General features: G+C 40.9%; 1 protein-coding gene across 3 annotated transcripts in view; it reads left to right on the forward strand.

Moving 5' to 3' along the window:
- The window catches only part of Dop1R1 (Dopamine 1-like receptor 1), a 32,820-nt gene extending 16,006 nt beyond the window's left edge, over positions 1 to 16,814 (forward strand). For 2 of the 3 annotated variants that reach the window (XM_020955940.2, XM_086840268.1), the window contains exons 4-6: positions 286 to 415; positions 9,447 to 9,692; positions 11,805 to 16,814. In XM_020955940.2, coding sequence (XP_020811599.2) covers positions 286 to 415; positions 9,447 to 9,692; positions 11,805 to 12,342 — 914 coding nt within the window. In that variant the 3' untranslated portion in view covers positions 12,343 to 16,814. Of the gene's footprint in view, positions 1 to 285; positions 416 to 5,895; positions 6,031 to 9,446; positions 9,693 to 11,804 lie in introns of those variants that run through there. The other variant, XM_086840269.1, reaches the window with a different exon arrangement.
- The last annotated feature ends 4,835 nt before the right edge of the window (positions 16,815 to 21,649 follow it).

Genomic DNA, 21,649 nt, shown 5'->3' on the forward strand with positions numbered 1-21,649 from the left:
TTTACCTTATTATTTAAGTTTTAACTTATATACGAAATATATTACTTCAGAAACCCTTACAAAAATATAGCTAAATCTCAGGAATCAACACTAGTTGCTTTTCCGCTTTTCCTACCCCGTGTTGCATTCGTGCAAATGAAACAACTTTTTTCCGTCCGGCCGCAACATGGCAATTTCCGCCACGTCCAGACAGAAAGTACTTATTAAGCATTTTAAACAAGCAATCAATGCCTCGTTTTGCTCACACTCCCCTTCGCTTTTTTGTGTATCGAATCTCTTCTGCAGGATATTGGATCTTCGGAGCGCAATTTTGTGATACTTGGGTGGCCTTTGATGTCATGTGCTCGACGGCGTCGATACTCAACCTGTGCGCCATCTCGATGGACCGCTACATTCACATCAAGGATCCGCTCAGGTGAGTGATTGTGTCACCTGCATAAAATATCCCATCGATAACTAATTGTCCGGGCTGTCAGAATCCGGGTAAAATCGATTTATTAATGTTCGTTCAGGGGGCTCGCTGCCATCGCAGGTGCTTTGTATGCACGTTACTCATACGCCGCGTTGTCATGCCCGTCACGTTTGGTACCGTTCCCAGCACTCGAGTTGTTTATGGCACTGCCGCTCATTAATCGAGGCTCATAATTGTTTCATTAGTAACAGATTTATGTGGCTTTACGAGGGTCTCCGCTCTTTCCTTCCTTTTTTTTCGTTTGCACTTCATCTTGCGAGTTCATCTTCAAGTTGGCAGTAAGCACTTTCGGATCAGCATTTCAGCTGTGGTTTTGCGGGCCAAACTAAGTTCAGCCAAGTCATGCTCTTGGGGTCCGGCCAAGGAAATAAGTAACAAAAGAAGTGTCATTACCAGCTGGTGAAAAGTGGAGGAAAGTGGCAGTAAGGGCAGTTTGGTCGAGAGAGAAAAGAGCGCGGGGTTTCCCCATAATTGAGTTGCTATAGAAAATGTTACTTGCTGGCAGTTTCTTTCGCAATCTTTGGAAATCTTTTATGATTTCTCTAGATAATAGAAAATTATAGAAAAAATACACAAAAGCGTATACGCGGTGTAACATTTTAATAGAAAACATAATGAAACAGATTGAATTTAGCTGTTTAACTATAGCCTAGCAATAGGATTTACACAATAATTTTAGTCAAAAGCTTAAAAAGTTGATATAGGAGTCATTTCCGACCCTATAAATCATATATATTCTTAATCAGCATCGAAAACTGAGTCGATCTAGCTATGTCTGGACAAAAGGTATTTTTTTTTCAAAAATTTGAAAATTTTTTAAGGGGGTTAAATTGTCAAAAATTGATAAAAGTCCTAATTTTTTTAAATTTTAAATTGAGTATGCAGATTTATTAAACTACTAAAAACTAAGATAAGAGTGATTTCCGAATTAAAATTAATGCACTTTTGGCTTAGTAATGAGATTTTTAATATTTATTTGGCGATAAATGATTCAATGAATTCGAATATTTTATGCTAAATCAATTGCAACCTGCCAGGGCTTATCAAATTTTGGCTTCCCGAATTTAGTTTCCTTTCTCGTTTTATATTAATATAATATGTTATGTACTTTCTACAAGTTTACAATTTTACAACCTCTATATACAAAAATTCCCTCCTTTTACAAAGTCTTCTCTTAACTATAACCATATCCTGCTTCCCCTTAAATTTGTAAAACTCACTCAAATTAGTCGTAATACCCAATAAATTTAAAACCCCTAATTTATTCTATACTCGCTTTAAATATATAAGATAACCTGCTGGCAGCTACCGGTGTCACCTCGCTGAAAATGACTTCATCTCTCAGCCCGGCTGAAGGTAGACCAAATGTTCCATTATCGCAGTTCAATCTACCTTGCGCATCCGGCAAGTTCCTCCAGCTGCTATCCCCGGCGCTATCTTGGCAGGAAGCCTCGGAGACAATCAAATCCTGCTGCCTCAGGTGTATTCAGTCAGGGTATGGGAGTCTGTGTGTTTGTCAACGACAATGAGCTTGTCCTGCTGCCGTCGTGCCCTAAAACGCTGCCAGTCAGGCCATGTTAGCCAGCTTTGTAGTCAACAGTCAGCAGTTGTGCTGCCTGTTGGCAGCCCAAATTGATTTCCACCGGCGAGCGAGCGATTCGCACAAAGAGGAGGCATTCGGCAAAACTTGAAACTAGTTTATCAAGTGCCCAGTCCCTCTTCAGTGCCCAGAACCTCCGTCTGGACCACAACAACTGTGTGTTAATTAAATTTTCAACAATGCCTCAGACGACCGACTGCACAAGTGCTGCTGGCTGCTGCCGGCCAGCAAACATTTTTTGGCATACGAATATTACATTTGCGGCCAAGAACAAACGCAAAAATTTATTATGTGTCAGCAGCCACAGCTGAATTCCTTCCTTCATTTCTGTGTGTGCTTCTGAGTGGGTGAACCTTTGTCTCTACTTCGTTCTAGACTTCTGCTATTTTGACGTGTGTGGCCACTGAAAATAAAATTTAGAAGTTAGGAATTAGGGAATGTTCTATACATGCTTACAGGGACAAGCTTCATAGTCCTTTTACCTTGCAGGATATTATCGATTCAGTCAGAAGCTTAAAACGCAGTCAAGAAGTCATTTGCGACCCTATAAATCATATATATTCTTGATCAGCTTTAAAGTCTGAGTTGATCTAGCCATGTCCGACAATATTTTAATTTTTAAAATTTTTTTTAATTTTATAAGGGGTTACATCGTTAAAATTGTCAAAAATTGATAAAAATCCTCATTTTTATAAATTTCAAATTGAGTATGCAGATTTATTAAACTACTAAAAACTAACATAGGAGTGGCTTCTGAATTTAAATTAATGATCTTTTGGCTTAATTAAGAGATTTTTAAATTTGATTTGCAGAACATATTTTCATATAAAAATATAGATTAATATTGGGTACAAGAACGGTTTTATAATTATAGTCAGAAGCCTAGAACAATATGAAGGAGTCGTTTCCGACCCTATAAATCATATATATTCTTGATCAGCATCAAAATCTGAGTCGATCTAGCCATTTCCGACAAAAATTTAATTTTTTCAAAATTTTGAAAATTTTTTAAGGGGTTACATCGTTAAAATTGTCAAAAATTGATCAAAATCGTAATAAATTAAAATTTAAATTTGAGTAAGTAGATTTATTAAACTCCTAAAAACTTACATAGGAGTGAAATAGAATTTTGATTTTATGCTCTTTTGAATCAGTTATGAGATTTTTAAACTTTGATTTGTCGAAAAATTGTTGTATAAAAATATTGATAAATATTAATTCATATGCCTAATTATGATTAATTTCCGATTTGATCCTAAATGAAATTGCCAACTGAGAGGGTTTATAATCTTTAGATTCCCGAAGCTAGTTTCCATTCTGATTTCAATGTGTAAATATGGTTCGCCTAATGTTATTCTTCTAAAATGAAATCAATTAGACTCCCCTTTAAGATGCATTAAATCTTTTAAAAGCTTAAATATATTATAGAATACTTTTAAATCCTTTTTTTTTAATACTCATAACTCTTGTCCTACAACATTTCTCCAAGTGCTTCAGAGCAGAGTTAAAAATGACGTTGGTCAAGTCGCTGACAGGCACTAGGGGTTGTTGCTGGCTCTGTTGGGGAGCAACCCAACGAAATGATTGCAGGAAGCCTTTGGGGGTGGCGGTTATGTAGGGTCCTCACCAGCTAAGAGGCAACAGGGGGGAACTATGGCAAATCGAGACAGTTGGCAGAGAGAGACCTAACCCCACAGCACCTCCGCCATGCGCCATGAAAGAACCATAATAAATCCTTTGATGCTATTTTCAGCCAAAAGCCAAAAGTAGAAAAATGTTTTTTTTTGGGGCACCACCAACCCGTAACTGTTTTGTTGCTTTTCCTGTTGCCACCTGGGGTGGCTTATTCGCTTATGAAAAATGCTGTGCGACATTTGTATCTCGCCTCCCATGCCATTCTCTGAGTTTAACAGCATCCCTCCCATCCCAATCCTTCCCTCCAGCAATCCATCTATCTCTCTATCTGTGTATCTTTTGTGTGGCTCGGTTCACGTAACGAGTTGGCGAGCATATAACGCTCCATTGATGTGGCAAGTTGATGCCGAAGCGAGCTGAAAATTCAGATTGCACAATTTTGTATGCCACGGCAAAAGGATTTAAATGAGCTCTCCCTGGCGGGGGCGATGGGATAGGGGACGATGGGAGGAGGAGCCGTCTATCCTGACAACTTTCATGGAACATTTTTCCCTGATTTTGAATTCCGTTTGTCCTTCGACCAGGGAAAAGGGGTGGTACAAGCATAGATGGAATTGAAAGTGAAATTAAGCAAGGACGGGCATGGATTTTCCACCAGGTTGCAGTTTATAAGAGATGAGAGGATGACAGAGGGGAAAGTGTCAGCCAGGGTTGACATCGAAAGGTTGATGACGCGGTGAATGACACAAATTGCATGATTGATTGCTTGATGCTTTGAAAGGTCCTCTACTCGGAATGGAATAATATTTCTATATACCTAGATGTTTTAATGGAGGAGCTAGCCCTTATCGAAGGCAAAAGCTTTAACTGCAGGGCTAGATAAGTGAAAAATGGTTATCAGTTAAAATTTTCCTTTAAGCGGGGAAAAGCTATACATCTATGAATAAATATTTAAAGAATTGTTAACCATGTTCACCTTATTTAAAGAATTTAAACTTTCAAAAGAAAGTTACTGCCTTTATAGATGTATAAACTATTGCATATTCATCTGCTTAACTTTAAATACTTTCAAAAGCTGTTTAGCTTGCCTTAGTCCTTATCCAAACTCAATAATGGATTTACTCTTGATGCAAATTGTGCAATTCAAACGCTGATTAAGACCGTCCTAATGTTGTCCAATATTAATTTGAGCCCTTGGGTTAATGACATTTGCATAGACACTCAGACCTCAGCCGCCGCCGGCCAAGTTCGTGAAATTGAGTTTAGCCACCTGAATTCGTTTTGCATTTGCACCTTGGGTCAGGGCAAGGTACCTTCTCCACCGGAGGCACTCTACACTTCAAATGTCAAGCCGTCACTCACCTCTCGGGGACTGAGACTGAGTCTGAATCTGGGTGAGAAGGATTTGAACCTGAGTCTAAGTGTAAATCTGAATCTCAAGGAGCCACGCCAACAGCAACTTGACTGCAGGATAACTCAGCGCAGCGCAGAGCACAGTTGGCCACCTTTTGTGCCTGAGAAATGGTAGCTGGTGGTCATGCACTGTGAGAAATTTATTCATTTTTATACCCTTATTTTAGTCAGAAGCTTGCAAGCCCGGGAAGGAGTCATTTCCGACCCTATAAATCATATATATTCTTGATCAGAATTCACAGCCGAGTCGAACTAGCTACGTCTGTACAAAATTGTTTTTTTCAAAAATTTAAAAATATAGATAAATATCTGTTCAAAGAATGGTATTATAATTACAGTCCGAAGCCTATTAAAATGTGAAGGAGTCATTTCCGACCCTATAAATCATTTATATTCTTGATCAGCATCAAAAGCTGAGTTGATCTGGCTATGTCCAGAAGAAATTTATTTTTTTCAAAAATTTGAAAAATTGTCAAAAATCGATAAAAATCCTAATTTTTGTAAATTTTAAACCGAGTATGCAGATTTATTAACCAACCAAAAACTAACATTGTAGTGGTTTCCGAAATAAATTTAATGCATTTTTGGCTTAGTTATAGGGTTTTTAAACTTAGTTTTGACGAAAAAAATTATCTTACAAAAAAACTAGAGAAAAATATTAAATATTTAAGATATTTTCTTCGAGTGCCTCTCTATGTCTAGAATATATATCGCTATCCTTGGTCCAACACCAGACGCGCTCTTTATGTAAATCTGATTTATTTGCATGTCAAAGTGGAGGCAGCAGCGTGGCGCATTCCTTGCTTGCCGGCGTCTCATTAGGATAACGCCCACTCGACTCCCACATTAAAGGACCTTGTGCCTACCCAAAGGACACCCCCAACCCAAACCCTCTGATCCCACCCAAAGGCCCATTCATCTAGGAGCTGTCTCAGGGCAGAAAGAATCGCTGATTCAGTATATTTTCTTAGCGTTTTAGAATAATTGCAGGCGTTTAATTTAATTGCGCTCGCCGTGGATTTTCCGAGGAAGGCGACGGAAATTGGCAAAAACAATTTGGATAAAAAGCGCGTGCAAATTTAATTAGTAGCAGACAAAGTGAAGATGAAGCGACGTCCTGAACCCCAACCAGAAATGAGAAATTTTTGCGTATTTTATGTGACAAGGCATCAAGCTGCTGGTGTTGTTTTTTCGCGTTCCCCCGGCATTGTCGGTTGACTTTGGCGTCTGTCATCATCGTAACTGTCAGGCGCATATGTGAAATTCATTTTAAACTGCAATAAAAACTGAAAGAACAATGAAAGTTTGCCGCAGGCGACAGGATGAGGTTTTTTGGGTGTTCGTTGGGCTTGGAGCTGGGGCCGCCCCACTTAAACGCACACCGCACAAAACCTGTTCGTTTTGAAGCTTCAAGGACGCACTTGGGAACCTTTGCGTAATTGTATTTTTGCGATGTTGTCTTGGTCGTGGTCGAGGATATTTCTCACTCAAAACTATGGGGTTGTAACCCCAAATCACAGGGGATTTCCCTGACAAGCTTTTATTGCGCAAAGATTGAAAATAGATTGGGGAGTATTGGATAAATCAATGAAATGTAGGTAAGGAACAAGTATTTTCTATTACTCCCAGATGGTGTTTAAGAATGATGGCGAACTCATGTAAGGGGAAGAATAGGTTTCTCTCCATCTGTCCCTAAAATATTGCAATTTTTAAATGCCACATTTTGAAGAGCTTCAAACCAGATCCTCTTCTCTTTTGCTCAAAAGATAATCGGTGGATTAGCGCTCAAAAGGAGGGCAGCTTTCAGGACTTTCAGGATATAGATCGGAGCTTAAGAGGAGTCCTTCCACCGTAACTGGTGTCACCTTTTGGACCCATGGTGCAGCAAGCACGTGCTAGCAATGACAGTAACGAAAACGCTCATAAAGAGTCATCAAATTTGCCAGGACCCAGAAGGAGACGGAGACCAAGACCAAACACCACAAAAAAAAAATAAAATAAAACGAAAACAAAAGACAAACAAGCTGGCGGCCAAGCTGACGTGGCAGGAGCAGTATAAAGAGCAAAAGAAGCAACTCAAACTATGCAAATGACGGACACAAAGAAGGCGTGATGAGGATGAGGAGGTGGATCCCGGGATGCCCTGCGGAAGGATCATTGTGCGTGCCTTGTGGTAATTTCTTGAGTGCATGTGGGACAAACACAAAAGCCACCGCATGCCACGCAGCCAGTCAAGCTACCAGCGTTAAATGCAAATGTCCTTCGGTTCGGAGCAAGAGCAGGAGCAAGAGCCTGTTTCTGGCACACACTCGGGGCTCTCGCCTTACTCTCCTGCTGCTTCAGCCACCTGGAACACCCTCACAAACGATTTCAATTAGCCCATCGATGGCTGATTGGCTCCGCCAGTGCTCCGGTGCTTCAGGACGAGTGGAGGCCCTCGTCCTTGTGCCAGGAAATCGTGTGTCACCTAATGGCTGCAGGTTTATGTGCATATATCAAAGCGCTACCTCAGCCACTCTAAGACACTGAATTAGTGCGCAGGCCATAGGGCTCCAGACGAGGTCTGGCAGTGATGGTACTCAGTACTCGTCTGTTTTCACCCCAGTTTTGTGGTACTATAAGCACACAAAGTGGGTGAAAATTATAGAGAACTCCTGGGGATACTTGGTGGCATAAAAAATGATTAATAGAATTCTTTGGAAAAACCAATATATTAATCTTAACGTTTTAATTATTAATGTCATCTAAAGGATCATTTAAATGCTATCTTATATTTCTGTATATTCCTTACTTTCCACATAGAAATTTTATTAGTATTTTTATATCTGCGAACTATATACATATACTATATAGACTAATATTTATCTTAAATCTAGGTAAGCAAACAAGGGTATCCTTACTCAACAGCACTCGTGACAGGTTGGCCATTGGCATCAGTGGTTAGGTGCCTGCGGAGACTGCTTGGGCTTTCGTCACATGGAAATCAATTTTCGTGCCGAAAACGAAATTGAATTTGTATGTGAATACAATTACATAAACTTCCGTTTCCGCTTTGTCGTCGTAGTCGTCGCCGCCGTCGTCCTTGAGTGAGCGTCAGCGAGTGCGTCTTTGTATTGAAATTGAATTATTCTGTTTGATTTCCTGCACAAGCCAAAATGATGCGGCATATGGCACCCAGACCCTCTTCCGGATCCGGATCCCTTTACCCTCACTCCTTGGTTGGGGTTTTTTGGGCTTTCGGGTTTTCGGTTCTCGGTTTTGTGCAGACTGCTCATTTCCTGCCCGAAAAAGCGAAATCGAAGTGCTGGAAAAAGGCGAGCGAGAATGATTTGCATATGCCATTGGCATTCGTCATCGCCGCAATGCGTATGTGTGGCTTGTTCTCGGGGTTTTGGGCGATTTGTCGAGTAATTAATGACATGCTGACTGACCCGAACTCGGTTTTAAGTCCCGGAGCATCTACCTGATCCCTGGAACATGACTCGGACTCCCTCTGCTGGGGCGGACCTTAACACTTGTCGCGCACACACCCCGAAAATGATGTTGTCTAATGGCTGCTGGGGCCGTTGAGGGATTGCCAGCGACATGCAAAGCCACAATCAGGACATCAGCATATCAGGACATCGCAACACGGTCCCATGTTCATGTTGTCCACGCCCCTGGCTCCTGTACCAAGTACCAAGTTCCCTGTTTCCAGTTTCTCATCTCACACGTGTTGCTACAGCTGTTGCACACACAAAAAAATATATGTATATATGGAGACATCTAGCCATTTTTAAAGTAAAATTAGTCTTGCCAGTTTCAGCAATAAATCATTAGAAATATAGCTGTGAAGGATTTAGATTTTAGACTGTTTTGTACTTAATAATTATTTAATTTTAGTTTGTGAAGAAGTATTTCATTATAATTCAAGAAACCCAAACTAATTCTATTAAAGTTTTGTGACTTAATTTATCAGTTATCCAGCTCGTTACCTCATCCATATGCAACATTCTCTGCATTAAATATTACATAAATATTACACTTCTTAGTAGTCAAACTTTTAAGTTAATTAAGCCAGAGTTTTAAAAATGTGAACAAAATACTGGGTAGAATTTTAAAAGTTTACGGAAAACTTTTCCCGAGTGTGGCCTGTGGCTTTTCACGTTTTCACAAGGGCAAAAGGGCAGCGGCATTAGCAGGCCAACACCAGGGGATGTGGGGGACACGGGGGGGCTACCCAGCATGGCGGCGCGTGTATTTCCGCTTCCTTGGCCGCAAATTGATGCAACCCTTTCGCTTAACCCTGTGTGACGCCTCCTGTTCTTATTCTCTTTTTTTCTGCAGATATGGCCGCTGGGTGACGCGACGCGTGGCCGTCATCACCATCGCGGCCATTTGGCTGCTGGCCGCCTTTGTCTCCTTTGTACCCATCTCCCTGGGCATCCATCGGCCGGACCAGCCGCTGATCTTCGAAGACAACGGCAAGAAGTATCCAACGTGCGCCCTGGACCTGACGCCCACCTACGCTGTGGTGTCCAGCTGCATCAGTTTCTACTTTCCCTGCGTGGTCATGATTGGCATCTATTGTCGGTAAGTCACTATGGAAAAGTTATTAAGCAAAGAAAACAATTATATATATACATATACTCCTTTATAAATACTTTAATATTATATTTTACCTTTTAGCATTATTTATTGGTTTACTATTTCGTAAAACATTATTCTTCCGGCTCTTCATGACTTCTTCACACTTCTTAAATTACTTTAATTTTAAACACAACATACATTTACTTTATTTTTATTTTAGAAACCTAGCTAAATGTTGTCCTTATTATATTTTTATCCAACACTGTGCAGAAACTCTTTCTAGATTGCGGCAAAAGTTTTGCCGTGCATAAAACATGAAATGCATAAAAGAAGGAAAGATATTTTGCAAAACGCCTTTAGCCTGCAATTATGTAGATACAAATAGCCCAAGGTTTTCGCTATGTTTGCTCATACAGAAACCACAAGGCAGGAAAACTTCCTTTAGGCAAGCCGAAAGTTTTCCCCGAAATCTTTGCAAATGAAAACAAAGCGTGAACTCAAATGTTTTTATGCGCTTACCAAAAAAATAAAAGAGAAAATACGGAAGGCAAAATAAATGCAAGACTATTTACATACATCCCAAAGGTACCCTTTTTTCACAGAGTGTTTAGGAAAAATTACACAGAGTTATATCCTAGGTGAATGTCTGTAGAACGTTAATGATTTATTTTATTTACAGATTAAGCCTTAAAAAATAAATTCAATGTAAGCGAATCACCTTTAGAATATTAAAGGAACAGAAACAGCAAACTAAAAAAAACTAAAAAAAAGGCTATTAAATTCAAAAAATTTGTATACAGTTAAGAGAAAATTATTAGACCAAACTGTTCTTAAATCAAAAGCGAAAAAATGTATATTTCAATAAATTTACGTCCCCACAATTTTATTATTTATATTTAATTCTTACTAGAAAAAACACCAAACATATTTCTGCATTTAAGATACTCTCCCGATAGGGCATTACCAATGGAAAGCAAAACAAATGGTGGAAGCCAGCGAGGCAGAAGTAGTAAAAAGTAAATAATAAAATGTTGTAAAAACTGACGAAGTTAGCTGCGCTATCGCAATGCTGAATATATCAGAAAAATGCTACAAGGACTTCGTACGCCAAAATGGCCCCCAGGCACGAGAGAAAGACAGGAAGGAGGCTCGAAGATTGAGGGTTTCGGGATGGGATTGGGGTTCTCTGTTGGGTTGAGCAAATAAGCGCACGCATTAGTGTCCGTCTAAGTAATCCCCAGGAGCGGTGAGGAAAAAGACTTGGGCGTGTGCATAGGGACTAAGCAAGGACACACACTCACACTCACAACTGAATACAGCAACAGGATAGCGATAGCTGCTCATCAACGTTTCGCCCAGCGGCACGTTGCCATTTTAGCTTAACGAGATTTGCAGCCATTGGCCAGGACCCCGCCTCCTGCCACGTCCTTCTTCGCCACTCTCTGTGTTCGCACAAATGGATCCCCCGGTGGTTAGCATTGGAATTTTCTATCAAATTTCGGTTAAATTACAGAATAAATATACTTTTATCGTCATAATTTGTGCCTGGGCCTGCTTAGGTCGTGTTATCCTTTTTATGTGCCCATTGGCCATTGGCCATTGGCCAGCAAATACTCTTACCAAGCACATATGCCTCCTCTGCTGTTTATTTGTTGGCTGCCGATGGGCATAAGCTCCGAGAGCAGCAACAACTCGAGTGGAAGATGGGATATGCGATAGTCCGTACGTTGCGTATACGCAGCGTGCGCTTCCCTGGAGCCATTGTTGTCGGCGGTTGGCCCCAGATCGCATCTAATTGACATGCCAAGTGGCCCCAGTGAATAATTATCATATCAATTTCAAGCTGTAACCAGTAACTACAAAGCCCCGGTAACTGATAACCGGTTACCAGGCAAAGCAGGCAGCAAAATCATGACAAGCCATTCAATTAGGTGACAAAATAATTGCCATTAATTGGGATTACTAAGGGAATAGCCGTGAACATGATGAAAAAATGGTATACAAATAGGTGCAAACTAAAAGCTTTTTGCCTTGGAAGTATTAAATTATTATTTCATATACAATTTAAATACTGTTAAACAAAGATTTAAGTAATTTAATCAACTCTTTCTGCAGGCTCTACTGCTACGCCCAGAAGCACGTCAAGTCTATCAAGGCGGTGACCCGGCCCGGCGAGGTGGCCGAGAAGCAGCGATACAAGAGCATCCGTCGACCCAAGAACACGCCCAAGAAGTTCAAGGTTCGGAATCTGCATCATAGTTCGCCCTACCATGTGTCCGATCACAAGGCCGCCGTGACGGTGGGCGTCATCATGGGCGTGTTCCTCATCTGCTGGGTGCCCTTCTTCTGCGTGAACATAACGGCCGCCTTCTGCAAGACCTGCATTGGGGGACAGACCTTCAAGATCCTCACCTGGCTGGGCTACTCGAACTCGGCATTCAATCCGATCATATACTCGATCTTTAACAAGGAGTTCCGCGACGCCTTCAAGCGCATCCTGACCATGCGCAATCCCTGGTGTTGCGCCCAGGACGTGGGCAATATTCATCCGCGGAACAGCGACCGCTTCATCACGGACTATGCCGCCAAGAATGTGGTGGTGATGAACTCGGGCCGCTCCAGCGCCGAACTGGAGCAGGTGTCCGCAATTTGACCAAGAGGCAGCTGCCTGAGCCTCGCCTGCTGCGCCGGCGGATATTGCGGATGCGGTGGCCTGCGGGTGGATGACGACGACGATGGAGCGCTTACCACGCGCTACGTCCCATGAGATTCGGTCACGGCGGCTACGGCCACCATTGTGGAGACCGTGGAGGCCGCACAAATGGAGACGGAGCTGCTCTAGGTTCCTATTCTCAATCCTGTCTGTGACCCCCGTCAACCTTCCAGGTCCTGGTACCTCCTGGTACCCCCATAAACGACCCCCCTCTGCAAACCTGTAAGTATTAACAGCGCGTCCCCGAGACTAAGCAATCAACTATGCGTATACTTAATCGTACGAGTGTCTAGTTGTAAGTACCCCTAGGAAATCGAAAACGAAATCGATACCCTCCCTTCCAAAAAAAAAGCAAAAACCCCATAAAACACACCTACTTGAACCCGAAACGTGATTAGGTCTAAGATCTTCAAAGCCCATCAGCGAAGAGCTTCTATGTAGTTAAGTTTCTGTTTGGATATTCATGGCTGCCGCTCATGGCTCCATGCAAATGCGATTATTATGGAGTGACACATGTCACTTGCCACACGTTTCACCCGCATAGACACACACAAAACAAGCACAACACACACACACACACACACACACACACAACACTCTCAAGATCGAAAAGAGAAAATTACAGGCTACGAAATACCCTGCTTTTGGGGAAAAGTAATGCCTGTTTCCTGAAGGTTAACTAAATTGCTCAAGGCAAATGTTTATTTATTTGTTTAGGAATACAAATATATTATTTTTATAGTTTTCAAATATATTTCCTATCCCTAAAACTGTGGCTTTAGTTTATTTCTCGAATATCCTGTACTAAGCGGTACCACTAGTGTAGCATGCATCGCGGCGCCCTCATATTACAGCCACGCTTTTACATTTGATTTATTGATGAGAATTTATGGCCATTGAACGAACAGCAGCAGAGGTCTGCCAGCTGCACTCGTAAATCATGCAAAATGATTATTGTTGTTATTCTTATTATTATTATTGCGAGCACTCTAAAACCACCGCTATGTAGTAAATGTTATGTTTAGTTCAGAGTGCCTCTCCGGGCATTTTATGGCCAAAGTTTGCAGACTGATTTGAATTTATGCGCTAAAATCTGTTCCACAATGGCGGGCCAGCGATGTTAATTAAGCCAACTGTGATTGACACCAACCAGTGGGGGAAGAGGGAGTTTGGAAGGTTAACCTTAACCCGCGAAGCCTTTTTCGGGAAATACTCTGATACTGATTACCGGCGGTGATTTAATGAGCCGCACCTGTGAAAACAAGGTCGTCTCAGCTGCTGTCTCTTCTGCTGCCCGTTGGCGTAATGAACATGTTGCTCCAGGCATCGTCCTCGGCCTGTCTTGTGTCCTGGATCCTGAGTGAGGAAAACAAATGTAAACAGTTTGCTCTTCACGCCATGATGAAAAATTATGCCATCACGGCGAGAAAAATAAACAAAAGTATATAGTATTTATGGTTTTCCTTTCACGGTCTGATAAAGTCATAAATAAAACGATAATAAATTAAGCAATGAGAGGTTAAAGGGGTGAAGCTGTGTGTTGATTTTTTTTATTACCTTGTTCCTAGTGAAATCATTTAAATAAATTTGTAAAGAGGTCTTAAAAATAGTTAATGACAAGAAGGCAATTTCTTCTTAACAAATATGTCTTAGAGTACTAAATATATTATAGATGATTTCTATTATTTATTTAGCATTTAGAGGTTTCTTTCACCGACAATAAATTTTCCCTCAGTGGTGCTTTTGCTCAGCTTTTTCTCCCCCAAGCACTCGAGTTTCAATTCCAGTTATTTGCGGATGCCGCAACTCTTGCCTCAGTCCTTGCCGGGTTCTGTTATTAATACAAAGTACTTATGTTGCCCCCGCTCCTGTGTCCTTCATCCTGGGGCCTTCTCCCCACCTCTTCTATCCCCAGCAATCCGCTTACAACTTTTTCAGTCTTTGTTTATTCGATTCCCTTTCGCGCGCACGCTCTCTCTCTCTCCATATTCGTATTTATTTTGGCAGTTTATTAAAACTTTGGCGCTGCTGCTTTCGTCATTTTAATTACAATACGCACACGGCACAAGACCGAGGCGAGAGGCATTTGTTATCGAGGCGGCCACGCCCACCCAGATACGCCTCCCGAAACGCCCCCCAATCGGCATTGCCACAACTGGCACGCAATCAATTCAAACTTCAACTTCGAACTCGACATTGCACGTGTCGCCGGCTCGCAGGCTCTTAGGCTGAATGGGAAAAAGGCTTGGAATTTTTGGGGCTACCAGAGGCGGGCCTCCGTGGCTCAGAGGCTCAGAGTGCTTTATGGCACACACGGAATGGCCTTGCCAGCCCCATTCCACATTCCATTCGGGTTTATTTGGGGCACCCCCTTTTGACTTTGACTTTGGAATTTGTCGTAACACAAAAAAAAGAAATGGCGAGCACATGATAAATGTGCGTGGCAGCGGCCATAAGCCTTAACCCATTATGCCCCGAAATTTGCTTACATTCAATATTGATTGAAATAAATCATCAATTATACTTGGCCAGACCGCAGGAGAAGTGATACTTGAGCAAGGCTTTCAAGAGGCTCCTTGAAAAGTTGGAAATTTAATATTACAGAAAAGTTTGGAGCCATACACTGAGATAAACCTTATAGATTAAAGGAAAATACAACATTTCCTTAATTAAAACGCACCAAGACTATTGGTTAAGTGTAGCTAATCGCTTGAATAAACTTAGGGAATATTATTGGCACTTCTCGAGGCATTTGTCCTTTGTGGGACGTGGGTTAAGACCTTTATACCATAACCCCTTCGATTCGGCTTTGCATAATTAAGATAATGCCCCGCAGCTTTGCTTTGTTTTCGTTTCTCGTTATACGACTTCCTGTTTTCCCTCGACCTCTCTCTTCCTCTCTCTCTCTCTCTCTCTGTCTCTCTGTCGATTTCCCAGTTTTCCTGTATTTTTTCGCAGCCTTTGTTCATCTTTGATTTGCTAGAAGCAATTTGGTGATTGCTACTATGTATTGCTCAAGATCCGGTCTCTCGCCCCTTGTCCTCCAATCAGGAGAATGGGTTTTGTATCCTTCGCGAGTTTTAATTGAAACATTTGACATCCCGAAACTCAATTGTCAGCCTGTCTATCTCTTTGGCCTTGCCATCCCTTTGGCTGTCTACTGCTTCTAATTGTATTAGCCAGATTCATGTTAGATGGCTACGTGACCGGCATGTACGATGGGCAAACTGTCTGTGCTGGGAATTCCGAAAGAAGAATATCCAGGCAGGACATGCCCTTTCATTAGCATAATCGCCTCACAACACAAAAAAAATACTCACTGAATCACAGACTGTTAAAAAATAATAACGAAAGAGAGGGGGAGTTTCTTTAAAAGTCTGTACATTTGCTGCTTAAATAAACAGATTCCACGTAATTGCTTTCGCAATTCAATTATTTGCCAGCAAATGCATGTCAATAACAGCCGCAAACCATTACATTTTTTCTCCCCTCAAATGAGCGTGTTCGAATTTAAAAAAATATATATATAAAGCACACAAATGAGCATTAAGTAAATATTTGCTGGCAATCGACGAGTGTTCAAGTTAAACTTTTAATTTCCAATGGGAAAAATTGTGTGTTGTTGACTTTTGGCTTAGGTTACAGACGAAATGTGTGTGTGTTTATTTTGCTCGGCTCACACTTCAAGGACTCAAGGACTAAGCTAAGTTCAATATTTTATGTCGACTGTCTGGCTGGCTTCTTGACAATCCTTTAGGCAGCCATCTGGCTAATCCCGTGTATGCATAATGGATCGTTTATGCAGATACGTATATTCAATTGGCAATCCTTTGAGCCCGCTTTAAAATCTGTGTTTGTACACATGTTTAAATTTGGCATTTCCTTTTAACATTTTCCATTTCCCCAGCCGGGCGATGAATGTCAACATTTCGCATAAATTGCATGTCGATTGCCAAAGAGAGCTCCAAAGCGGTCGCTTCCCATTTTGGACATTTTCGAGAGGCAGGGGGCCATTGACGTTGACTGGTTTAGGCTGATTGATTGATTGATGGATGCTTGACTGGCTGGAGGGATGTATGGCTGAATGCCCGGATAGATGGTTTTTGTGCCCAGCGAATTTGCTGCTTCACTGGCGACGTTTCTCATCTCCCTATGTGGGTGTGTTGGTTTTCCTTGTTCCTTCTAAGCACTGCCAACTATCAACAGTTGGCCGCCAAAAGTTTCACGCTCCTTGCTTGGCTTAACTTTAGCTATATTTTGGCATTTTTACAACTTTTACGCCTGCCAGTGTTTATTTTGCTTTACGACTTTCCACAAATTCCCGCAGTTTCAGCTTACACACAGTCTTTCCTATGGTTTTCTTCCTCTTCCTCTGATTTCTTTTCTCTCTGTCTCTCCTTCGAAACACAAAATCTTTTCCTGGCGCGTGTCATTTTTGTTGCCTACTTTCCGGCTGAGCTCGCATTCCTGCGCCACATTGCGTATACGCAACGTATGCCTCCGCGAAAAACGTTTTATTGCCAACATCGCCGGGCGTGCTAATTTATACGTTCGGCCTTATATTGGGGCCACCACCAGGCCTTAGTTTAATACCTCTCATAGCCCCAGTCACGCCCCGAATGGATCATAAAAACCCAATTTTAATCACAATTTCTTGCTTTTGGGCGCTTACTTGGCGGGATTTTCACATAGGCAAATTAGCGAAGGTAATTCGATCGGGCATCAAGGCATATGTGAGGAAAGACTCTTGTATTTTGTTACATTATTTTGTTACATATTCTATGATTACTTTTATATAAATAAGAATTAAATTTCGTTTGATGTATTCCAGTGCGAGACTGCTGCTTTAAAGAACTTACTGTCAGGGATTGATTGATTGATATTGTTTATAAATACGTTAACAGATCAAAATTAATATAAATGTACATATATATTTAAGGTTTTAAATTTTTTTAATTATTTTTGATATCCTTGCATTGGCCTTAGTACCTCTCATATGACTGGCGACGCATTGACCTCGAGGCCTCCTAAGATTTTTGGCCCCGGTCCTACATCGATGCGGAACTGCGGCTAAAATGAACTTGACATTTAACTCGTAACCCCTGACCCCTTTCCTACCACAAACAGCACTGTGCGTATACGCAATCTTTGACATTCGCCAAACTTAAAGTGCTTTAAGTCGCCTCTAAGTTGTTGGCCAGCGAAGTTTCACTTGATTTTCAGCTTCTAGCCGACTCCCGCAGAAAGTTACGTTCGTCTTTTTTGTTCGCCGGAAAACTAGGCAAGGAGGGAGGAAAACTTTATGCAGTTGAAAGTTTTGTCCCGGCGCTGCAACAATAACAAATATAGGGAAAAAGTTTAGATAGTTTCCCACCCACCCGCGACGTCCTACCTGCTGCTAACACAGCTTGCAATTAAAATTAAAATTATGTGCCTCAGTCGCATTTTAACTCAACCGAAATGCAAAAGAGCGTCACAACCTCGAAATCATTTTCGTAATGCAATTCCTCCTCCAGTCTCCCCTCTCGCTTGGCGAGAATTTAATTCGAAAACAAATTCAATTTAATGCAAAAGTTTTTGCGTAATTAATTATGTTGGATGAGTTCGAGTATCAAGTTATTTTGCCACTTAAAATCAACAATTATTCAATCCACTACCGCGACGCTTAATGCTTAATAATGATTTCAGCAGATTTAAGCTGCACCCAATCGATTTTTACATCCAAGGCTGTCTCACACGGGATGCATTTTAATTAAGAAAGAAGCCCCCGGTGTCCCAGCTTACACTTTTTATTGTTTTCTGTCAAGGATGTGTCGCCTTGACATGCCTTCGCTGCCGGTCTGCAGCTTGCAATTTTAAACCCAAATTGAATTACTTCTTCATCGTCGGCATCGTTAGCGGTCTGCTGCCCCCGGGCTTCACTCGTTTTTTCCCCATTTTCCCTAAAGGCTGATAAGGCCTTTTCCTGCCTGACAACCCGCATTTTTGGCGAGGCTTTAAGAATGTCACCAACGAAAAGGTGAAATAGAAGGCGAGAATGTTGAGCCAAGAGTGTTAATTGATCTGGGGAACTCTAAGTATTTGAGACATGGCAAATTTAGCTTGGAGAAGTCTACAAATATTTGACAGTTCTTTAAAACATGACTAAAATTTCTGTTAAATTACCAGTGAGTTGGACTTAAGCTTTAAGGTGTTTTCACTAGGTAAGTTAGAGGTTTGATAACTTAAATAAATGAATAGAATTATAAAATCTGTTAAATGGAATGAAATCAGCACAAAAAGTCAAATGTTTTCAATTGAATTTAAACACTTAATGCCTCTGCAATTGAATTCCCGATACAATTGGTATTCACACCGCAAAATAAAATATTCAAACACCCAGAGCAACAAATATGAGTGAGAAAATCTAATTAAATACTCCGCATTTAAAAATATTGCTACAAAAGTGTGAATAACATTTGATTATGGCATAACGAGCCGGACGAAGCAGCATTCCACAAATTTCACAAATGATTTATATGGATTTTTAGACCATTTCCCCCTACTTCCTCTTTGGACATTTAATTAATTGCTAAATATTTGCACAAAGGCAGCAACTGGCTGGACCAGGACCTGGCCGCAAATTAAACAATAACAGATTGAGAGCGAGCTGGAGCCAGCACTTCAAACGGAATTTATTTGTTAAAATATTGTTTCGCCCCACCGCCGGATGATTTCCCAATTAAAGTCGAATTTCCGACTGGCCGAAAACTAAAAACCAGGCCAAAACCAAACCAGGCAGGACGAGCAAACCAAACCTCTGCCCAGCGGTTGCCTCGTGTGCTCCTGACAGCTGCCCGCTCGGGAGCCTAGGGGGACTGGGGAGTATGGCAACTGAAGGGTGGATCAGGGAAAGTGTCCTGCCGGAGCTGCGAGGCAACAATGCAGGCGTGAACATAAATTTCAAGCTTCAGTGAGCGACCCAGAGCTTCCTCCTGGCTCCCTCCTGTCTGCCCTTCGCCCTGCTCCTGCTTCGTCCTGGCTAAAAGTGCCAAAGTTTATTATTAAATTATGTTTGGCAAATAAAACTGTTGAAGGAAAAATCAATTTTCGGAACTTCTCTCTCAGCTTTCGGCTGCTCCTGACAATGCCCACTGTGAAGTGTCCTTTTGTCTCTGAGCCTTCTTTGTATGTTGAGACCGAGTGAACCCAACTAATCAAATTATGCTTATTTTTAACAGAAAAAAAGTTCAGCTTTAACCCAAAAAACAATTCTTCTCGGCCTTCTTCGGTCTATAATTTTTTTTTTTACCCTTTTCGATGCTGGTAATCGAATATTCCCCAACTCTTCCTCATCCGACCATCGTTAGCGTTAACGGCTCTTCAACTCGCTGGACGAGACCACAAAAATAGCCGTTGACATAGCCCCCAAATCGATTCCCGATATATAGCGATATATATATACATAGACATAGAGACCTCCCCGCACATCGCATGCGAACCCGTATTTTTCGAGGACCTGAAATAGCGCAAGTTCCGCTTAGCAGCTGGAAAACTGAAATACTCATATTGAATAGGCAAATTCACAGGTCAGGCTGGGTATAGGTACACTGAGAATAATGAGGATAAATTTGTATCCTTGGAAGTAAACCTATTTTTATATCATTGCAGGGTATTATATTTTTGTCAGAAGCTTGTAACTCTGTTAGCAGTCATTTCCGACCATATAAATCATATATTTTCTTGATCAGTATCAACAGGAGAATCTTTTTAGTCATGTCCGATGAAAATGTATTTGTTTTCAAAAATTTGAAATTTTTATAAGGGGTTACATCGTTAAAATTGCCAAAAATTGATAAAAATCCCAATTTTGTTAAATTTAAAATGGAGTATGCAGATTTATTAAACTACTATAAACTAGATTAGGAGTGATTTCCAAATTAAAATTAATGCTTTTTTGGCTTAGTTTTGAGATTTTAAAATTTGATTTGTAGAACATATTTTCATATAAAAATATAGACAAATTTAAACTCAAAGAATAGTATTATAATTATAGTCAGAAGCCTAGAACGATGTGAAGAAGGCATTTCCGACCCAATAAATCATATATATTCTTCATCAGAATCAATAGCCGAGTCGATCTGGCTGTGTTTGGAAGAAAATATTTTTTTTTTAAATTTTTTGAAAATTTTAAAATTATCAAAAATGGATAAAAATCCTTATTTTTGTAAATTTAAAATTTTGTATGCAGAATAGGATTGCTTTCCGAATTAAAATAAATGATCTTTTGACTTAGTTATAAATTTTTAAATTTGATTTGTAGATCATATTTTCATATAAAAATATCGATTTGAAAATGTGAATAATAGGCTTCGTAAGCTTTGTATATAAAAACTACAATCAGTTTAAAATGTATTTTATATAAGACATATTAATTATATTAAATACACAACAAAGACCTTAGCACTGAGAAAAGACTCTTATCACTTTGTCTTGGTCATACATTTCCAACTAAGTTTTTATTTTATATTATATAAGTTACATATTTATATATGTAATATATTATTTTACCGTGTACAGAGAGAGAGAAAGAGGAGGCCAATACAGCTGAAAGAGATGGGTATAGGAAGAGAGAAAGGGAGAGAGAAAGAGAGGCTGACAGCTTTCTTTATAGAATTACTTCTGGCGCAATAACTTTTCCAACTGAACGAGCCGCTGATGGAGCACACTCGCTCTCTCCGCCCGCTCCCCGCACACCGCACTCCGCTCTGTGGCTACATGGCTCCCTTCCTGCGTCCTGTTTGGTCCTCTTTCATTCCATTCATTGATTTGCCTGCCTTTTGCCTTGGCCAACAACTAGCGACAGTGCCTGGACCAGTGCTGCGACCTGGCCATACATACATATATCCGTGTTCCTTCTTCGGCCCTCGCCCCTTAACCCCCTGGCGGCCGAGAGGCCGTAAATGACCCCCAACGACAAAAATAGTTTGCGGTGAACTCGACGTCTCTCTGCCTCGTCAACTCGCTAGCCCTCACTTATCTCTATTATTTATTAAATTGCCCAGACGTCTTTTCCAATTTGCCTAAATCTCGATTTTTAATTTCCTCTACTCATTTCCCCTTAACCCCCTAGCTAGGCAGGAGCTCATAAATAATAATGGCAGGACAACAAAGGTTTAAGGTTTTATGCTAGTTCAGCTTGTTTAGATTTATGTTGATATTAAATTTAACTAAAATGGGCCACTAGGAGTTTACTGTGTGACTTAAA

Source organism: Drosophila serrata, unplaced genomic scaffold, assembly GCF_035046125.1.
Source record: "Drosophila serrata isolate PLE 108 unplaced genomic scaffold, ASM3504612v1 contig_382, whole genome shotgun sequence".
NCBI classification, from domain to species: Eukaryota; Metazoa; Arthropoda; class Insecta; order Diptera; family Drosophilidae; genus Drosophila; species Drosophila serrata.